The 19580-nt window shown below is 41.5% G+C and overlaps 1 protein-coding gene and 1 long non-coding RNA gene across 2 annotated transcripts; both read right to left on the bottom strand.

The window, feature by feature from the left end:
* Window positions 1-937: 937 nt before the first annotated feature.
* On the bottom strand, window positions 938-3744 carry LOC5512684 (galanin receptor type 1). The gene has a single exon (XM_001632977.3). The coding sequence runs from the start codon at window positions 3244-3246 to the stop codon at window positions 1966-1968; it is 1281 nt and encodes a 426-aa protein (XP_001633027.2). The 5' UTR covers window positions 3247-3744; the 3' UTR covers window positions 938-1965.
* A 3514-nt stretch (window positions 3745-7258) lies between these two features.
* Window positions 7259-7997, bottom strand: LOC125572489. The gene is made up of 2 exons (XR_007313839.1): window positions 7819-7997; window positions 7259-7624 (listed from the first exon to the last, which is right to left on the bottom strand). It is a non-coding gene; the product is annotated as an uncharacterized LOC125572489 (long non-coding RNA).
* Between the last annotated feature and the right edge of the window lie 11583 nt (window positions 7998-19580).

Raw genomic sequence — 19580 nt, 5'->3', positions numbered from 1 at the left:
CATTTAATAAAAGAACACATTTTATTATTGGCCAAAAATTATGTCATAGACATCCTAGGTCAAAGCACAGAAATCACAAGAAATCGTACACGGAAGGATTTTTTTTTAAGAAGCAGATGGCCAGAAATAAATAAAGTCTTTTTGTGATATCGGTCCAAAAATTAAGAATGACATATATGAGAATCTCGGTTTTCCATTTGCATTATACTGTAACGTTTTCTCAATTAAAGAATAGGTAGCGTTATCCACAAGAGTATTTCAAGATCATTTAGGTGAACATTAAAGGGTAAAATGAGGCAAGCATATTGTGACTAATCCTTTCTTCTAATCAATACACAACTGGAACTACATGTAACAACGAAGATATGAATGCATATTGGCAGTACATCTGCTCGCCTCGTTGATTTGCTTGTATCCTGGTCTGAATAGACTAAGTGCAGCTTGAGTAATGCGGCTCCATTTCCCCGTTATAATGCATCAGTGAAAAATTGTAGACAGATTTACTCTGTATCGCATATTAACAACGTCTGAAAAATGCAATTAAAATGGAGCGCTTGGCACACCCAACTCGCGTTTAATAACCTAATTTTGAATAAAATCACTAAGGCATTTATTTCTTTAATTGCCGAGATTCACAAATTAACGTTTGTATAGTAAATGTATCCTTGGTAGCGTACTCATACTACTCACAGAAATCAATAAATCTCTTACGCCAGTTGTTTCTAAGCAACAGCAAGTTAGGAAAGTTAGCTTTAGTTCCCCTGTCTTTTCTTGAACAAGAAGATATTCATGTTTCTACTGTTTTAAACTTATGTAACATTTATTGAAAATATTTTTATTAGGGCTAAAATGACGGCAGAAAGTCGGCTTTTCGTACCCGCCGCAAACCACAAATTCGTTTTGGATGAATGTTATCTTTCAGATGAAAGAAACGCCATAGAAGTGGTCAGTTTTAATAAGAAAAACATCAAGATATAGCGCACAAACAAAGGCATAATCCCATCAGGTGTTTATAAAGTAGTGTTTACCCAAATATTAGAAAATTTACACTTTCGTTTTGTCATTTAGGAGTCAATTTTACGATTTACATTATTCATTGAAAGGGTTCCCTTAAGTTCACAGTAGTAATATCCTTATCTTAACCTTCCATTAATTTCCAATTTTCCCAATTTTCCTATTCTAATGCCCTGAGTTTCTCACCCATTTTTATTCGGGCGATTCTCGTAACCTTATAGCCCATAAAGTGGCTTTAAAATCTGTCATTTATTTTACAATTTCCATTATCTAATTCATGTACCTAAACATGTCTTACTTCACTGTTTCAAATTCAATACAAGTTTAAAAATATTATTTTATTTTGCGCGTAAGTGCATGCCAGTCTCTGGTATCTGTCTCATCTCCGCTTGGTTTTCTGTTCATTTTCGCCGCCTCTTCCGAAATCCAAATCAGAGAAGATGTCTTATTCTCATTAAGGGAGGTTTAGTTTGTAATGATTAAATCCTCCACAAGTAGTATTTCGTCTTAGTTATGCTTTTCGATGTTGATTTTTATTTTTTTCAGATCTCTATTGATAAGAGTCCCTCCGACACTCTTAATGCTGTCTAAAACCAAACGTTGATTTTTCCGCCGATAGTTTTTCGACTCAGTACTTGTCTAGCTTTCCTGTATTTCAGCCTGTTTCACCTTGCATTCTGATTACATATAGTTTTGCGATTTCATAGCGCTAGGTGACCGTCTAAGTTCCCTTTACCTTAGCATGACACTGGCGTTATGATTTCATACTTTTATCAATCAACAGCGCTAAGAAGTTCGTCTAAATTTCCTTTATCTAACTCGAGCTAAAAAGATTTCCCTTCTGATCTTCACGCTGCGTTTGGTTCCCATACTGACTCTATAGCGCAAGGAGTTCGTCTGACTAGTTTCCCTTTATCTTTCTCGACACAGCTTGACACGCTAGGAGTTCACCTAGCACCGGGTGCTCTCTGACAATGCTGAGCAGCGTCTATCCGCACCTCCAAGCAACGCTGCACCGTTCATGGGCGCTAGAATTGTCGTTGAATGCCCCATTTCCCTCGCAAACGAACTCGTGGTAATACTACGTATCCGATCGACAGACTTACGAAACAGCGACCTCAAAGAGCTGCGAAAATCTGCGCTTACAATGGAATAGAGCGCAGGGTTAAGAGACGCATATGCCGCCGTGAAAATAATTGTGACAAAGAAAAGTATCGGGTAATAGGTCTGATTTACGAAATCCCGCCAGTACAACACCGTAATTCGCATCATGTTTAAAGGTAGCATTGTTATTGCGAATGTTATAGCCACGGGCGTTAGGATCTTTTTGGCGCGTTTATTCTGCGTCAAGCGCCTTCCGTCGCTTAACGATTTCGTCTGCGCTTCGTCGACGCTTGACCGAGAGCGCGTCACTAGTCCCTCGCTCGTAAGGGTTCTTCGTCGCCCCGCTGGGCCGCTGTAATACTTACGCGAACTTTTCTTCTGTATGAGATTCTTGAGGCTTCTTAAAAAGGTATTACTGCGGTTCAGTTGGCGCGAAATGGCTATGTATGTCCAAATGATGCCTATGAACGGTATAATGTAAGAAAACGCTGTCATGAACCACAAGTAAAACTGCACCGCGGCTTGCTTTCCGTCGGGATCAGGGAAGTCCAGCGTGCAGATTTTATACCTCGGAGTTTCTATATAAGTGACCATGGCTAGCTCAGGTATACAGAACACAACGAAGGATATCACCCATGCTAGAGTGATTGTAATCATGACTTGTTTTCCACCGGAGTATCGCCGCCTCTGTACGTGTACCATTCCCACGATGTTCCTATATCTCTCCGCCGCCACTGCCACTATTATCCACACAGACGCACCGTGGAAGATCTCCACCAAAGGCCAAACATAACGGCATATGAACCCCCCTAGAGGCCAGCCAAACGGGATCTCTGAGCGTATCACCGCGGCTGGGATAACCAGGAGAAGAAAACCCAAGTCTGCAGCGGCAAGATTCTTTAAGTATAAGTCCAATGAGGATTTAAAAGCTTTGCGCTTTGTCGAGACTAAAATCACGAGGATATTTCCCGCAATACCCACGATCATTATCGAGCAGAGGATGAAATACTTTGTGATGGTAATGGCAAGATGCTCCTGAACCCGCCATCCCAGGGTTAGGTTGCTCACCTTTGTGTTATTCTGCGTAGACGAAGAATTCAGAAGCGAGAAGTTTCCTTGTAAAGACATATCTATGCTTGAGTCCGCTTGTTTGTTCTCAAGCCGTTAGCGTCAAATACTCATCCATACTCTTACATCTCTGACGCACAACTCATAGCAAACTTCTTGGCATGAAAAAGCTAGACGCTAATATTGGCGCCCTTGTTGAAACGGTTTGTCGGTGCGCCCTGTCGGCGAAAACGTATCACAGATCACACTTGTACCACCTTTAGCCTATTAAGATCAAAACTCCAATACAGAGGCCAAGTCACGGAATGTTTTTGACCAGATAATGCGTGCGCAGCTAATTTCCCGGCAAAGACAAGTTGAATGAAGATCGCCTACGAACAAGCGAGTTATGAACGAATCACCCGGCGCCACCATTGGGCGCCTGCTGGTACCCTTAGGGGAGGGGTAGGGAAGATTAGCCTCCAAACCCATTTAGCAGCTTTGATAGACGCGATAGCTTTTCTTTATCGGAGGAGTTTCGATAAAGCACCACTTTGAAAGTGTACAGTTTGTGGGGATTTGAATGTTTGATAGATTTGTCGGGTGGGGAAAAAGCAAATTTTGGGGATGGAATCGATTTAATTTAATGAATCTCCGAGAAATGATTAATTACATTTCCTTCGGATACTGAACTAAAGTGAGAAATGGTTTAAATATATTTCAACCAAATTATTAGAAAGCAAATTATTTAACTTCTCAATAAACGTTTATCGTCTCTTCCGTGCAAAAAACCGGAGTTGTTTATAATGTTTGAATATTTTACAATGATTATGTTGTTTTGCGCAAAATAATTAAAAAAACACAGGTGCTTTAGAAGTTCTTATTCTCTCTAGATGTGAGCAGAAGCAAAAGAGGCAGAAGCGTGAGCAGAAGAAAAAAAAACTCTCTGATAGCCTGAATAATTTTATATTTATTTTTTTTAAGATCATGCAAACGTGCCAAGTAAAACAATAAAATCTTTTTTTTTTCATTAATCAAACTTTTCCCTCCCATGGTAGGAGGCTTTTCAATCTAATTCGCTCTAATCAGCCGGGATTTACTGACATAAACACTTTTTGTTTTACTTTCTCTGCGTATAATTCATATTCAGTATATTTTTTTTAGAACTTCACATCTTTTACCAACCAAAACGTATAGTGCGAGAAGGCCGATAAAAAGACATGTAGATTGATCACTATTCGATTTGACACCTCCCAAGTTTCAAAACTAAAAGAATAAAACGAAAATATAGTCAGTGTCAAACATAACAAAATGGTCACCCTTTTATTCCTTTTGCAAAGCTCAGTTTACCGACTTAATCAACTCTTGTATTTGGAACTTAAAATGTATTGGTTTTTAATACAAGTTCATAAGCCCCTTTCAACAATCATCGCTAAATGAATAAAATAACGAAACGAGTAAAATGGGTTGCCCTTACTTTACAACCTAATCCAAACCGTACAATCTACATGTCTTTTTATCGGCCCTCTCGCAATGTACTTTTGCATCTTTAGCTTTATCGCCCCACACTACGACAATTTCCCCAGGCCTGAACTTTTATTCACTTACGATCTCTCGGGTGGCGCTGTATCTGTGCCTTGTTTACCGTGATATTTTTTTAGATACTAGCTCTATATCACTTATTTTTAAACAAGTTTTCAGGCGCCTAACCGGGGTGCGCACGCACTCAATCACCGACCACCAAAGAGTGTGGTTCATTTCTTATTGAAGGACTGCAAATGTTATCCTTTTTCCAGTAGAAACCTGGGACTGTACACCCACTCTCAGCAGCAAACCCTTGGTTCACGCTTGCTTTTTTAACTTTTCATTTAACGAATTTATTACATAAATATTTCACCTGTGGTATTCAGCGAATGAAACACGCTTGATTTGTTTGGTTGGACGACGGATAATTTCAAGTTTGGTGTGTTGTATTCGTTTTGCAAGTGTATGAAAAAGCAAAAGCATTTCCACCTTTGTAGACATCCAACGAGGAACGATTAAGTCGATAAAGGGTATTTGTATTAGGGAGACACTGCTGAGCACCAGGATTTGGAACCCATTTAAAACTTCAAGATCTTTTCCATTACCTGGTTTCAGAATCAGCCCACGCCCACGAGTCGGAAACCATTTCCAGGCTTTTATTTAAAAATGCACAGGACATTGAATGGCATCGCAGACAATTGATTGGGCTCTCATGCAATAGAATGGTATTCTATTGCTACCAGATGAATGGTTTCCAAGAGAACTAAAAGTCATACTCGACAGTAAAAGAAACCATTTATTTCCTAAAATAATCACGAACTATAACGACGCCTTTTGTGATCATCGAACGTGCTACTTAAATGACCAAAATGCTTTAGGGACAAAAAAAGAGATTGTCTGAAATCATTTATCTAAAAAAACCCCGGGGAAACATCGATTAAGAAGCAATAATCTTACTCTAGTAAGAGTAAAACGTTCAGGAAAGACGTTAGTTTATCGTTCGTAATGTAACAAACGGCGCGTTTAGTTTACCAAATTGAAACCAATCAACCTTTAAATGGAAACACTATCTTTTTTGCCTCACGGATACGCAGACAGTAAAAAGCGATCGATTATTCACGCCATTGAGGAATTTGCCTCAGGTGGAGAAGTCACTTACCGGCTATGCTGTTATTGATAAAATATCGGCTAGATATATTGGGAACAGACTTTTTTATTAAGTTTAAAGCCCTATTCAGCCACGCCTTTGTTATTGTATTTAATTCAACCCTGGAAGACTTTTATTTATGTGAAGAAATTTCGAATTAATCATATAAACATACAAAACTAAATCGACAACATCGCAATAGATTGATGTTTTTCCAACACTTGGTATTTTTTTGCTCAGGATAAGAAAATAGCGGACACCGAGTCTCTTTGAAAGTGGAAACTGCGCTTAAAGGAGCTGTGTCATCAGTTGCGCAAAAGGCCTGCGCATTGCTTGAATTTCCCGTGGGCCACGAAGAGAACAACAGAAGACTATAAAAATAAAGATTTTTCGGGTTAGCTTGATTCTCTCCTCAGCAACTGATAGCAATCCCAGTTATCCGGATATTCTTTTTTTACGACTTTCAGCCATTTTTCAGGTATTTTTTTTAAAGAAACTAGATCCTGCGCGCAGGGTTGACTGGGATACCTGAGATCTGTAACTTGTTTGAGCACTGTGTTGTGACATGTATGACAAAGATTTCACTGCCCACTTTGGATATAATAAAATAAAATAAAATAAAATAATATTGTACATGCCATATCACAACACTGATTTGGGAAAGAAAGGTAGGAGCATATCTTAAGGTGCGAGGTGGACTTGGTGTGCCCCATGAAAGTAGACGGGGCTGATCGTGCTTTCTTTTACGGTGTAAAAATCTTATAAATACTATCCCCACAGCAGAGTAAGCATCGAAATAAAATTAAGGAAAGACTCTCCCGCTCTCTCTCCGCTATTTAATATGTCTAGCTTTGTGAAACAATCGGATAAGTCCATGAGGGTAGGGGGGGGGGGGGGGGGGGGCTCACAGGCTACTAGTAATGCTGCATTGGTGCGTAGCTACGGTCAGATACATTACGCTCGAATATTTGAGCATTATGCTTTCGAGCAATGCTCATAAAAACATTTTATTATGCTCAAAATTAGGCTCGGAAGGGTGTATTATGCTCGACATAAATTATTGTCCTTTCCAAATATTTTACCAATATTCCATGCCCTTCTATAGAAGAAATGTCGAGTTCGGGCAAGTTCATAAGGTTTTGGACTTCTTAAGAAGCGCTCCGCTAATCCATTCAAGATGAAATGCAATACTCAAAAAATGATTTTTCAATAATTTGTCTATAGACTTATATTTGTCCCCTGATTACAAAAATGTGTTTCTTTTTAAAATCTAACGAATATTAAATATTTTATGGATTTTTCCTTATTTTTCTCGGCTTGACCCCGAAAAACACTACAAAATTTGAACCAAGTATCGCTACCTGCAGTGCGAAAAATAAACAGCGCAGAAACACAACAACACCACAGGAGGCAACCAGGATATGTGCTCTCAATATTATTTTAATCTCGGCTTAATCCAGTTAAAATAGAATATTTGACAGATTTTCTCAAATATAGCCTCGCATCCGTTATTTTGCACCATCGTCAAACCGACAAATTGAGGTCTTAAAAGTCGCATCTGGTACATTGCTCTATCAAAAATGGTCATTTTTCCTGAAAAGACAGTCACTTACTTGCCTAGAATCTGAAATAAAATTTTGGGGATAATAAAATCCGGAGCGCTGAGAGCGCCAAGAAGATACAACACTTCACAGGTAATTGACCTTCCAACTTGGGCTAACTATGACACCAACTGCTGAATTCGCAGGAAAATTTGGCTTTTGCAGAAGCTCCCTCCTCGATACAATGCTGAAAACAAATTTGAGGACCAATAAATATGTGTGTTATTGCTTGCATTCTTCGTTGTGCGAGATGATTTAGAAAAAACACGTATTTGAGTGATTATTTGAATATTATATTATAACTAGTCTTGCGTAATATTTGTGTCCAAAGAATTCGCATAGATCAAAACAACAAGTTAAGTGGTGTTAAATTTTCCTTACCTCAGCTTGGGAAAGTTCTTGATAGGCATCGTTTTTTATCAATGCTTGTTCCTCTACAAGCGCATAAAAACGCTGTTTAACTCGCTTCGGCTTGCGATCTCGGAATGTTTTTCATGGTGCTTCCACGTGACCGGCAGCGCACACAGGAATCCCAAAGTTTCTCAAACACAATGCAAAAAAAAAAAAAAAAAAAAAGAGAGAAAGAGCAACTAATCAAAAAATCTGATTCCTTATTTTGGAATAGAATAAAATAAATAATGTTCAACCGTAAGGATCGTTTGAAATTGTAAGCCATCGAAGTTATCGAATGATGGATTTTATTCCTTGCGGAGCGGAAGTTACATATCTTGTGATATTGACAGTTGGCAATAAACAGATAGTTTTTCATACCAGTACCAGGTACGTTCTATGAGTTTTTATACACTGGTTTCTTCTTGCTGTCCGTTTTGCAAAGTTTTAATGAGAATATGGCTTTTTGCTCATACTCTCAGTTCGTAGGCGTTTTTCGCTAGTGAATATCACAAACTGCACTTAAGATATCAAGAGGCATCTCCGTTTTATCGCTAAATTGCGAAGCAAAGCTGCTTCTGGCAAGTGCAGGTAAAACAATTTTAACATTGACGCTCATGAATAACCACTTTTTTTTAAAACATACAGTTTGATTTGCTGCCCAGGGTTGTTTGACCGTGAAGGAAAATACACAAAGCTCCCTATCTGCCCAAGCCATCGCGATGCAGATGGCGCATCAGATGGCGCAGTAATCGTAAGAACTGCTGCTGCGGAACGTGGGATATCCGTGAACAGCGCAAGGTCCAGATATCCCGTGGACAGCGCCAGATCCAGATTTTCCTGTTTACAGCGCCAGAGCCAGATCCCCCCGTGGACAGCGCCAGAGCAAGAACCTCCGAACCATACCCCACCGTGGACAGCGCCCGAACCTTTTCCCCCCGTGGATAGCGCCAGAGCCGGTCCCCCCATGGACAGAGCTAGAGCAAGATCCCCCCGTGGACGGCGCCAGTTCAAGATTTCCTTGTTGACAGAGCCAGATACCACGGTGGACAGCGCCAGAGCCAGATACCCCCGTGGACATCGCAAGAGCCAGATACCCCCGTGGACAAGAGTAAGATCCCCCGTGGACAGAGCCAGATCCCCCCGTGGTACAGCGCCAGAGCAAGACCCCCCCCCCCCCACCCCCGTGGACAGTGCCAGAGCAAGAAACCCCCGTGGACAGCGCCAGATCCCCCCGTGGACAGCGCCAGATCCCCCCGTGGACAGAGCCAGATCCCCCCGTGGACAGTGCCAGAGCAAGAAACCCCCATGGACAGCGCCAGAGCAAGACCCCCCCGTGGACAGTGCCAGAACCAGATTTCCTTTTGACAGTGCCAGGGCCAGATACCACGGTGGACAAAGCCAGAGCCAGATACCCCGTGGACAGCGCAAAAGCCAGATCCTCCCGTAGACAAGAGCAAGATCCCCCCGTGGACAGCACCAGAGCCAAATCCCCCCGTGGACAGCGCCATAGCAAGAAACCCCCGTGGACAGTGTCAAAGCAAGATCCCCCCGTAGACAGCGCCAGAACCAGATTTCCTTATTGACAGAGGCAGAGCCAGATATCATGGTGGGAAGCGCCAGAGCCAGATATCCCGTGGACAGCGCAAAAGCCAGATCCCCCCCGTGGACAGCGCAAAAGCCATATCCCCCCGTGGACAAGAGCAAGATCGCCCCGTGGACAGCGCCATAGCAAGAAACCCCCGTGGACAGCGCCATAGCAAGAAACCCCCGTGGACAGTGTCAGAGCAAGATCCCCACGTGGACAGTGTCAGAGCAAGATCCCCCTGTGGACAGCGCCAGAACCAGATTTCCCTATTGACAGAGCCAGAGCCAGATATCATGGTGGGAAGCGCCAGAGCCAGATACCCCGTGGACAGCGCAAAAGCCAGATCCCCCGTGGACAGCGCAAAAGCCATATCCCCCGTGGACAAGAGCAAGATCGCCCCGTGGACAGCACCAGAGCCAGATTTCTTTGTTGACAGAGCCAGATCCCCACCCCACCCCGTGAACAGCGCCAGAGCCAAATACCCCCATAGAGCTCTAGATTCTTCCATGAAGATCTGATTGTGTACTGTATAGAATGATTTCCTCTGTGACAAACGTTAATTTTGGGGGCTTTCAAACTATTGTGATATTTTGTGTCCGTTTTTAGAAAATTACTTGCTATCAGTTTTTTGTTAATATATTTCGGATACAATTTCACAGCAATGACTAAGGGCAATATCACAAATTGTATCTACCCAATCTGAAATAAATTTGTTAGTATCAATGTGTCCTAATTGTCCTATCCATCCTTGTGAATAAAACAGTTATGGTTTTTCTGTGGCGTGTCACATGCTAACATGAATAAGCGCTGATTATTGTGTTCCAACAATAATCAACCGTAGTTGAGTTAGGTCTTCGTAGAGGAACGGACATTGATAAAAAACGATGCCTATCAAGTGCTTTTCCAAGCAGAATGTCACGAATTGTTTGGACACAGACCTGAACCTGAACAGCAAATCAAACTGTAGGTTTTAAAAAGTGGTTATTCATAGTGCGCCAATGTTGAAAATGTTTTACCTGCACCGGCCAGAACCAGCTTTGGTGAATCTCTCACCCCCAAGGAACGGAGATGCTTCTTGATATCTTGTGTGCAGTTTGTGATATTCAGGCACCGCACTATACCAGGGTTGTCTTTACTAGCGCAACACGCCCCGCCTAGGAACTGAGAGTATGAGCAAAAAGCTATATTCTCACTAAAACTGTGCAAAACGGACAGCAAGAAGAAACCAGTGTATAAACACTTATAGAACGTACCTGGTACTGGTATGAAAAACTATCTGTTTATTGCCAACTGTCAATATCACAAGATATGTAACTTCCGCTCCGTAAGGAATAAAATCCATCATTCGATAACTTCGATGGCTTACTATTTCAAACAATCCTTACGGTTGGGTATTATTTATTTTATTCTATTCCAAAATAAGGAATCAGATTTTTTTATGAGTTGCTCTTTCTGTTTTCTCTTCTTTTTTTTGCGTTGTGTTTTAGAAACTTTGGGATTCCTGTGTGCGCTGCCGGTGGAAGCACCATAAAAAACATTCCGAGATCGCAAGCCGAAGCGTTTTTATGCGCTTGTAGGGGAATAAGCATTGATAAAAAACGATGCCTATCAAGTACTTTCCCAAGCTGAGGTGAGGAAAATTCGATACCACTTAATTTGTTGTTTTGATCTATGTTACGAATTGTCTGGACACAAACATTGGGCAAGACTAGTCATAATCTATTCAAATACGTGTTTTGCCTTAATCATCTCGCACAACGAAGACTGCAAGTGATAACACACATATTTGTTGGTCCTCAAATTTGTTTTCAGCGTTGTTTTGAGGTGGGAGCGTCGGCAAAAGCCAAGTTTTCCTGCCAATTTAGCTGTTGGTGTCACAGTTGGCCCAAGTTTGAAAGGTCAATAACATGTGAAGTGTTGTATCTTCTTGGCGCTCTCAGCGCTCCGGATTTCATTATCCCCAAAATTTTATTTCAGATTCTAGGCAAGTAAGTGACTGTCTTTTCAGGAAAAATAACCATTTTTGATAGAGCAATGTACCAGATGCGACTTTTAAGGCCTCAATTTGTCGGTTTGACGATCGTGCAAAATGATGGATGCGAGGCTATATTTGAGAAAATCTGTCAAATATTCTATTTTAACTGGATTAAGCCGAGATTAAAATAATATTGAGAGCACATATCCTGGTTGCCTCCTGTGGTGTTGTTGTGTTTCTGCGCTGTTTATTTTTCGCACTGCAGGTAGCGATACTTGGTTCAAATTTTGTAGTGTTTTTCGGGGTCATGCCGAGAAAAATAAGGAAAAATCCATAAAATATTTAATATTCGTTAGATTTTCAAAAGAAACACATTTTTGTAATCAGGAGACAAATATAAGTCTATAGACAAATTATTGAAAAATCATTTTTTTGAGTATTGCATTTCATCTTGAATGGATTAGCGGAGCGCTTCTTAATTGCGATAAATCACTCTTCGCAGCTTCTGATGTTGCAGGGGGGATGAGTCAAATCAACGACAGACAGGGTCAACAGGTGTCTCCGAACTCTCAGCCATGACTCACGATGAGTGATCAAAGGAGATGACAACTTTAAGGGCTTAGCATCCTGGCATAAATTTAAAACCTGGGTACCACATCTCCAAGTCGAAACACCAACACATTTCAGTTATTTTTTCATTTTGTTGGTTTGATTGGAAAGTAAAAAGCAATAACACAAAAATTCAAACAGCCACTTGATGTCCTAAGTAATTTTGTACTATTATGCCTGAAAAAATGGGTATTATGCCGGCATTATGCTCGATGCTCCGACTATAGTATTTTGCTCAAAATTATGCCGGCATAATGTATCCGAGCCTATATATGCGTAGCAAGGCGTGGCCTGGGGCGAATCAGGGATCCCTAAAAGAGATCCAAAGAGTGGGGGCAAACACATGGCGTTAGGTTATTTGTGGATTATTATTAGTATTAGTATTATTAGTATTAGGATATTAGCTCTCACACATCTTTTTCCCACAAATTTTAGAAAAAAAAGGCAAGCACCGACCACCTCTTTATTCTCCCATTTTCCGGATGTGCGACTTTTGTCGATGGACCGCGCACCTTCCTTAGGCCTTACAAATAAGCGGTTTCTTTAAGGTTCTTACAATGCGCGCAATTAAAGGGCTACACGCCTTCCACTTAACTGCCCCGAACCGGGTTTTTTTTTCACAATATTTAATATACTTTGGGCACTATTCCTCCCCAGGCAAAACTTGCCAAAAGAGCTGACATCCTTAGAGGCCTTGAGAAGCCTTAAGCATTTCAAACAATATGCCTATATCTAGTGATTAAAATTTAAAGCATCTACAGCTTTTCCTGCAGTCTTACATCAAAATGATTCTGCGGTTAATGCTAGCGCTTTATCACTTAATAAACAGTTTCAAATAAGAAACGATTTAATGATTTTTTTAAGGTGGTGGACGCGAAAATAATAGAGGTAGAATTCTATCTTTGCTGTGCCTCCAAGTTACATTTTAGACCAGAAAATTCCAACTATCATACATCTTTCAATAGAGTTTCGCCTGATTTGTTTTCTTGGATCTTGAGTATTGTATTTACTCCATTAATACCCATACAGTCCACCATTGACAATACCCGTCAAATGTCTACGAGCTTTAGCCTGAAAGCCTATTTATGCCTCCCTGCCTTTTTATTTAAAATAAATGATTCATTTCTTTTCTCGTTTAAAAGGATATTATTATATTGGTAGAAAAAAAGATCTTTTTAATGGAAGTGAAAAAGGGAAGTGTCAATGGAAGTGAAGGCATAAGGTCACTGTGGTTACTGTGATATTGTCCGTTAAGTTAAGGGAACACCATATAAATATTTGAGTAATGTTTCGTACTTATAACAAAACACCAAGGAAATGTACGTGCGCTTATTTCGTTTAAGACATCAAAATGGCATGCTTAGCACACTAGTGACATAACGACATAACAACTTAGGCGCACGCACTCTTTTAAGCCCGACATAATGACATCGACATAACGACATAAAAGAAAAAAAACATCATTTTTCTCTTATGTCGTTATGTTGGGCTTCTGTTAAAATGTCGAACCATTCACACTTGAACATAAGGAAACACGCGCCTATGTCATTATGTCACTAGTGTGCACCAGGCATTAGTAATATTTTAACGCATTTTCTAAAAGATATGTTTTTTTGTTAGACATGCTTGTCAAAATAAAGTAACTGCCCAAAGACAATTCGAGCGCGCCTACCTTCAACCTTAGTACCTGCGCACCAAGTCCAGACCTGGGACTCGCGAGCCAGAATGTCGAGCGCAAAGAGAGTCTCAGGTGTTGACTACTTCGCACCCAGCATTTGCATGGGTTAGTCTAGTAAAATTTAGTTTTAGCTTGATACACGTCTAACGCACCACAATTAAGCGATCTGCCCAAAGACATTCAAGCACGCTTTACGCGCCCTGCCTTTGGGCAAGTCTAGTAAAACCTTGTTTTTTAAACGCATCCCGACAAAATGCTAAGGTCACCACTTCCAGCGCATCTCATCCCTTGTGGGAAAGCTTGTCCTACACTGTACACTACACTACCATAGCAATTTACGCACACTCACCCGCTTGGGCGAGTCTTGTCAAACATTCATACCTACACCGAGACATGTCTAACGCACCTCTCCCCCTGGGGTGAGCCTTGTCAAACAATCTTACCTACACCATCATACGCACCCCCATCACCTCAAGGCGGGTTTTGTCAAACATTATTACCTACACAGAAATAGGTCTGACGCACATCTCACTGTGACGAGCTTTGTCAAACAACATAACCTACACCATCTTACGCACCCCTACCCCCTTGGGGTGAGCCTTGTCAAGCATTGGATAGCAGTCGTACGAACCCCTACCCCCTAAATTCTAGAATTGCCATTATACCAACTGATTTGCCAGATTAGACATAATGAACTCTATAAAGGCGATCTCGACTCCTACAAAGTGATACAGTCTTACGAACCCCTCCCTCCTTAGTGGGAGCTTTGGTCTTTTTCTCAATGTGTTTGAACGAGTTCTTTGGGTGAGTTAGTAATGCGAGTATTGAACTGCAGTGCTCATGGTGGTTACCTCCCACATGGTTCGGATCATTCTGCGGTTTGTTCGTCTTATTCTCCTTACGAGTTTTAACGGACTTTGATCGAAACCGTTTGTCGCTGTACACTGGGCGCTCATGGGTGGCTTGAAAAGGCGAATCATATTGTGAATACGCTTTGTTTCTGAGTGGAACCATCTTCGCTTTTTCGTGTCCATCATTCAGTTGCAATTGCTCGACTTTTACCGCTATACCATACGTGAACCCACGTTTTTGTGAATTGATGTCGCTGTCTGGATCAGTGAGCCCGATATCCCGAGTAAGCTGTTCCGCGGTTACTCTTTCCGAATTCGCGAGTGCCTTGGTGTGGTCAGCGTCCACTCCATCCATGCGCATGCTCGGATACGGTATATCAATGTCGTCGAGCTCAATCTCGACCCCGTCTACGGAGATCTCGTCAATCCTCTCAAGCTCGCGGCCACATCTTTCCCGTTGGGGTGGCTCTGGGGATGGTTCCTGCTCTGCGAAGAACTCCTCCTCGAACCAAAACTCCCTGTGATTGATCACGTGATCGGCACGATATCGATCCGTTCTGTCTATTTCTACCTTTTTGATGTCTGGGTAGGACATGACCTTGTTTGCCGCAACTTTTGAATGCTGATTCAGCATTCTGTTGGCTATTTGGGGACGGTCGTTGCGTTTTTTGGGTATGTCCAATTGAGGAGATTTTGCCAATCCTTCTCGATTGATTACAACATTCTCTCTACCGAAACCACGCGTGTTGTCCTTGTCAGTTGTAAAAAAGTTGTTACTTGGCACCAGGCTCTCTGAAGGCTCATTTGTTGCTGTATTTTTAATAATGCGCTCGCGGTTGTTAAATAATTCTCCTCTTCCGGCTTCCCTTACGTTTGGTCTACAACCCTTGGTACACTTGGGTAGAATGTTGGTGGGGTCATACTGCACTGCGTTTTTAAGCGCAGGGTATCTTGGAGTCTCCTCGTACGATAGAGACCGCTTGCTGAGGTCGTGAGGCGAGAAACTGTTAACCGTGGGGTAGTTCAGGCCCTCTTCCAGAACGCTCAAGTTCGGAGCTCTCTCGAGGCTTTCCTGCTCACGCATATCGACCCCTACTTCTCTGCCTTTCAAGGGCTTGAACAGTAAGAAGGGTCCATCACATTTGCTGGCTCTATTCAAGGAGTTTCTCAATTCGAAGTTATCCAGTTTCATGGAGTCGTTTTCCTTTTGTAGATTCCTTAGACATATCAACATGACATCTTGTTGTTCCTTGGCCTTCTTCAGTCCCTCGAGTTCGCTGAATATTTGATCTCGCTCCTTCTGCAAGGATCTCACCTTTTCGTCCACTTGCCCACAATGAAACCGCTTCTCCTTGTATTTCCTGACCATAAGCTTACACTTGCTCTCAAGCATACTGAGAATTTCGTTCAGCTGCTTCATTCGACCTTCGTCCTGGTTATCAACTTGCAGCGCGTTCTTGGGTTTGCCTTTCTCCCGCCGTTTTTCTCTTGACTGCACAGGTGATGATGGGGGCGGAAATCGGCTCACCCTCCCCTCCCCCACCCTGAGTAAGTCCCCATCAGAGTCTAGTGCACTCGTGGAGAGACTCAAAGCGTTGGACGCATCCGATGTAAAGCTACTCCGCCCCGACCCTCGTCTACTTATCGCAAGGAGATCATCGCAAGAGCTATAGGTACTCCCTGATCTTTGGGAGACAATCGAGAGTTTGCTCTCAGATCGAGCCATCTTTACTGTCGTCATAAACTCGGTATTCTTCTCGGGTATGTACTCGAAGCATTCAAGGATGCTCTCCGACATTTCATCTGGGGTTTGCTTCACGGCTTCCTCACCTTTCGAGAAGCTGGAATCGTTAGACTCCCTTTCTATGTTCAGCTCTTTATTGAGCTCGTAGACGAGTTGTGAACACCTTAAAATAACGTCGTCTTCTATTGCTTTTTGCCATTTGTTGACAAGCTTTAGTTTTTGATGGCTGCGTTCTGATAGGGTCTTAGCAGTCATCAGGTTATCCACACGTGACTTTAAGCTGAAATTTTCGTCCTTCAGTCTCTGCACCTCAGTCTCGTGCCTTGTACGGAGTGCCGCGACTTTATCCTCGAAAACCTCATTCTCCTTGAAAACATCAACTAGTTTCTTTCTCATCGAGTTACTGTCACTTACTAAATCGTCCGCCTTCTGTTCCAGCATTTGTATTTCTTGCTCGGTATTGCCGTCTTCCGTGTGTTCTGGTGTTGGTGTATTTTGCAATGTCTTGACGTGTTCAACGTCAAACGAGTCATCCCAGTGCATTGTGACATCAGAGAAATTCTCAATAACCTTGAAATTTTCACCATTTTCAAAGCTTTCCAATACAGTTTTTGGTTGTCTCGCAGCTCCCCTATCTCTCAAAATTCTTAACTCTTCCTCCATTCGGCACACTTCATCTACAAGTCTCCTGTTCTCCTCCTTCAATAATAAATTATCTACCTCTTTTCCAGTAGAATCCGATCTCACTTCAATAGTTTTAAAAGCGTGCACCTGGAGGTTTTGGACGTCTTCATTTATCATCTGATTTGATGGTAATGATAATAATTCCACACTTTTGCTTGCCTTCATCCTTGAACCTTTGTTACTTCTCGAAAAGAACTTTTTAGAAAATAGTTTCAATCCTTTCTCTTTAGGCGCTTGGGTCTTTGGCTTCGCATTATTTATATGGAAAGTTTGATTTTTCACCGTAACAGCTGAGATTTCCTTCCCCGCATGGGTCTCTTCAAAGACTGATTTGTCCTCCATTTGCGGTAGCTGTTGCTGGGCCGACTTTATTTCCTCGTATATGACGTCTCGCACGTCTTCCGCTGACCCCACTTGAGCCGGCATGGAGGCTTGCGTTTCTTTCTCAACTTTTTGAAGAGTTTGTCGAGATGTCTCATTTAAAACGCTTTTATTGATTTCTTGACTGTAGTCTGTTATGCATATTTGCGGATGCGGTAAGGGACGAGCAGATTTCATGGACTCATGTGAAAGTGTGACATTTGTTTTCAGTTTGTCCGCCATTCTTGAGCAAGCCGCTAGACCGTCCATTACCGATTTGAGTACCGAAAACAAATTCTGAATATTTGTCGGTTGAGTCTGCTGTATATCCTTCTTGATGATAAGCTCATTGTTTGGAAATTGAGGGAATGGTCCGACCGTATGAAACCTGCTTTTCAAATCTTCAGGATTGTAAACAGCTAGGTTTTGGACTGGGAAATCTTGGTCGTTTTGCCTTGTATTTAACGTTCCTCCTTTGCAAAGGTAAACCTTTTTTTCTGGAATCTCCGTGGGTCTTTTTCCCTTTGAAGTGCTAGAAATTTTTGCTCCTCGAGTGATGTTATTTGCATCGGTTGGCGTTTCCTCTACTTACTCGGTAACAATCACCTTAGGAATTTTACGTTTAAAACTTATATTTTCTTCATTGACCTTTTCTCTGGAACCACCAAACCGCTCTTGACTATTTCTTTTTCCCACTTCGGATTTTCCTGCTTGACTTCGGTTTCTAGCAGAGCTTGGGTCTGCTTTTATCTTCAGCTAACTCCGCGCTTACGTTTGCTGTCTCACGTTCCGTGCATTAACATTCTGGCTGCTCGCACTTGATCAGCTCTAAAATCTGTCGCTCAGCGACCTTTTCCTGTGAAGAGCCGCACAATACACCGAAACTGTAAACATCTCTGCCACTAGAAGTCCCTGGTTCTTGGCTTAAGACCTCACAGGTTTTAGAAACATTTGAACCACAGTGAGTCAAACTCTGCGCGGGTTCCTTAACAGGAGTCGACAATATCTCAGCTGCTAAGGGCTTGGGAACTTCCTCCAACTTATCGAAGTTCCTGTGCAAAGCTTTGTTCCGTTCTCTTTAATTTTGGGTGGAGCGCTTTCACAAATTGTGAAGTGTCTCGAATAGCCTTCAAAATGAGTTCTTCGGACTTGTCGAGGGTCAGCGAGAGGTCCAAAACAATGTTTGGTTTCGCAATTCTGATAGCAGCAGCGTGATACTGGCTTCTCCATGAGAGCGAATCTCAGGAAAATTTGAATGAGAATACTTTTATGCCACTACTCTTTCTTGAATTTACAAGCTCATTCTTATTTTCCTTTTGTTTTTATTCAAGTATTGATATGTGCCGCTTATTGTTTTAGTGAAATACAAATAAATAATTTAAAATATACCTAAAACGAAATGGATGAGTTTCCCTCTGTTTAGAGAGCATAATAAACTTTGGTAACCTTCCGAGCTGCATTTTACAGTCTACCAAGCGGGGAAATAATGGTGTTAATCGAGCGAAACAATTCACAAATTCTACCCTATTATCATATCATAGACAAAAATTACACACTTATGACGATTATAGATTAAGAAGAATCGAATGCAAAAGTTCTTGTTTTACATTGATGCAGTAAGGAGGACGTGCAAATTAATTTTTCTATAGATTGCAGTATGTTAGCTGAAGAAATATAATTTTGTATAAAAGAAAACAGACTGAAACCTCATTAATCTTTTAAAATTTGCTTAGGGTAAACAATAGAAATCACAGACGCTTTTCGTCTGATAGAAAAATAACTTCTTTATCTGAAAATCTCATTAACAACATAATAAGCGGGTAGTTTCATTGCGTAAATTCTTTAATCTTACCGCCTGTGTTTAGTGAAATCCCATTAAAGACATGTTCGTCTGTTTCGACATAAACTGTTATTGTTAGATTACTCTAGTCGGCAACTGATCTAACACTAACAAAAATTCTGCTTTTAACATTCTTTCAGATTTTCTAGGAATCACAACATCCCATTTCTGACACCAAATTTCTTAACCCCTTAAACATACGTTCTTTAGCTGCGATTTCTTTTATTTTGAGTAATCTGCGAACTCACCCTTACAAATTAGCGACAAAATTCATTATGGCTTATCCGTCAGTCGAGACTTGGAACTGTTTTCATTGGCCAACACTTAAATGGCTTCAAATCCCGCCATCTCACAGTAATGTATTGACCAATCCGAGGGTACAAAATGTGTCTTGTTACAAATTCAAAACTTGATTGACGGAAGT

The sequence above is a fragment of the Nematostella vectensis genome, chromosome 9 (genome assembly GCF_932526225.1).
Source record: "Nematostella vectensis chromosome 9, jaNemVect1.1, whole genome shotgun sequence".
Lineage (NCBI taxonomy): Eukaryota > Metazoa > Cnidaria > Anthozoa > Actiniaria > Edwardsiidae > Nematostella > Nematostella vectensis.
Note: the sequence above shows the minus strand (reverse complement) of the source record. Positions and strands in the feature narration are given on the sequence as shown.

Bases quoted from the DNA above. Each gene is read 5' to 3' on its own strand.
- LOC5512684 (XM_001632977.3), bottom strand. From the start codon at position 3,246: ATGTCTTTACAAGGAAACTTCTCGCTTCTGAATTCTTCGTCTACGCAG.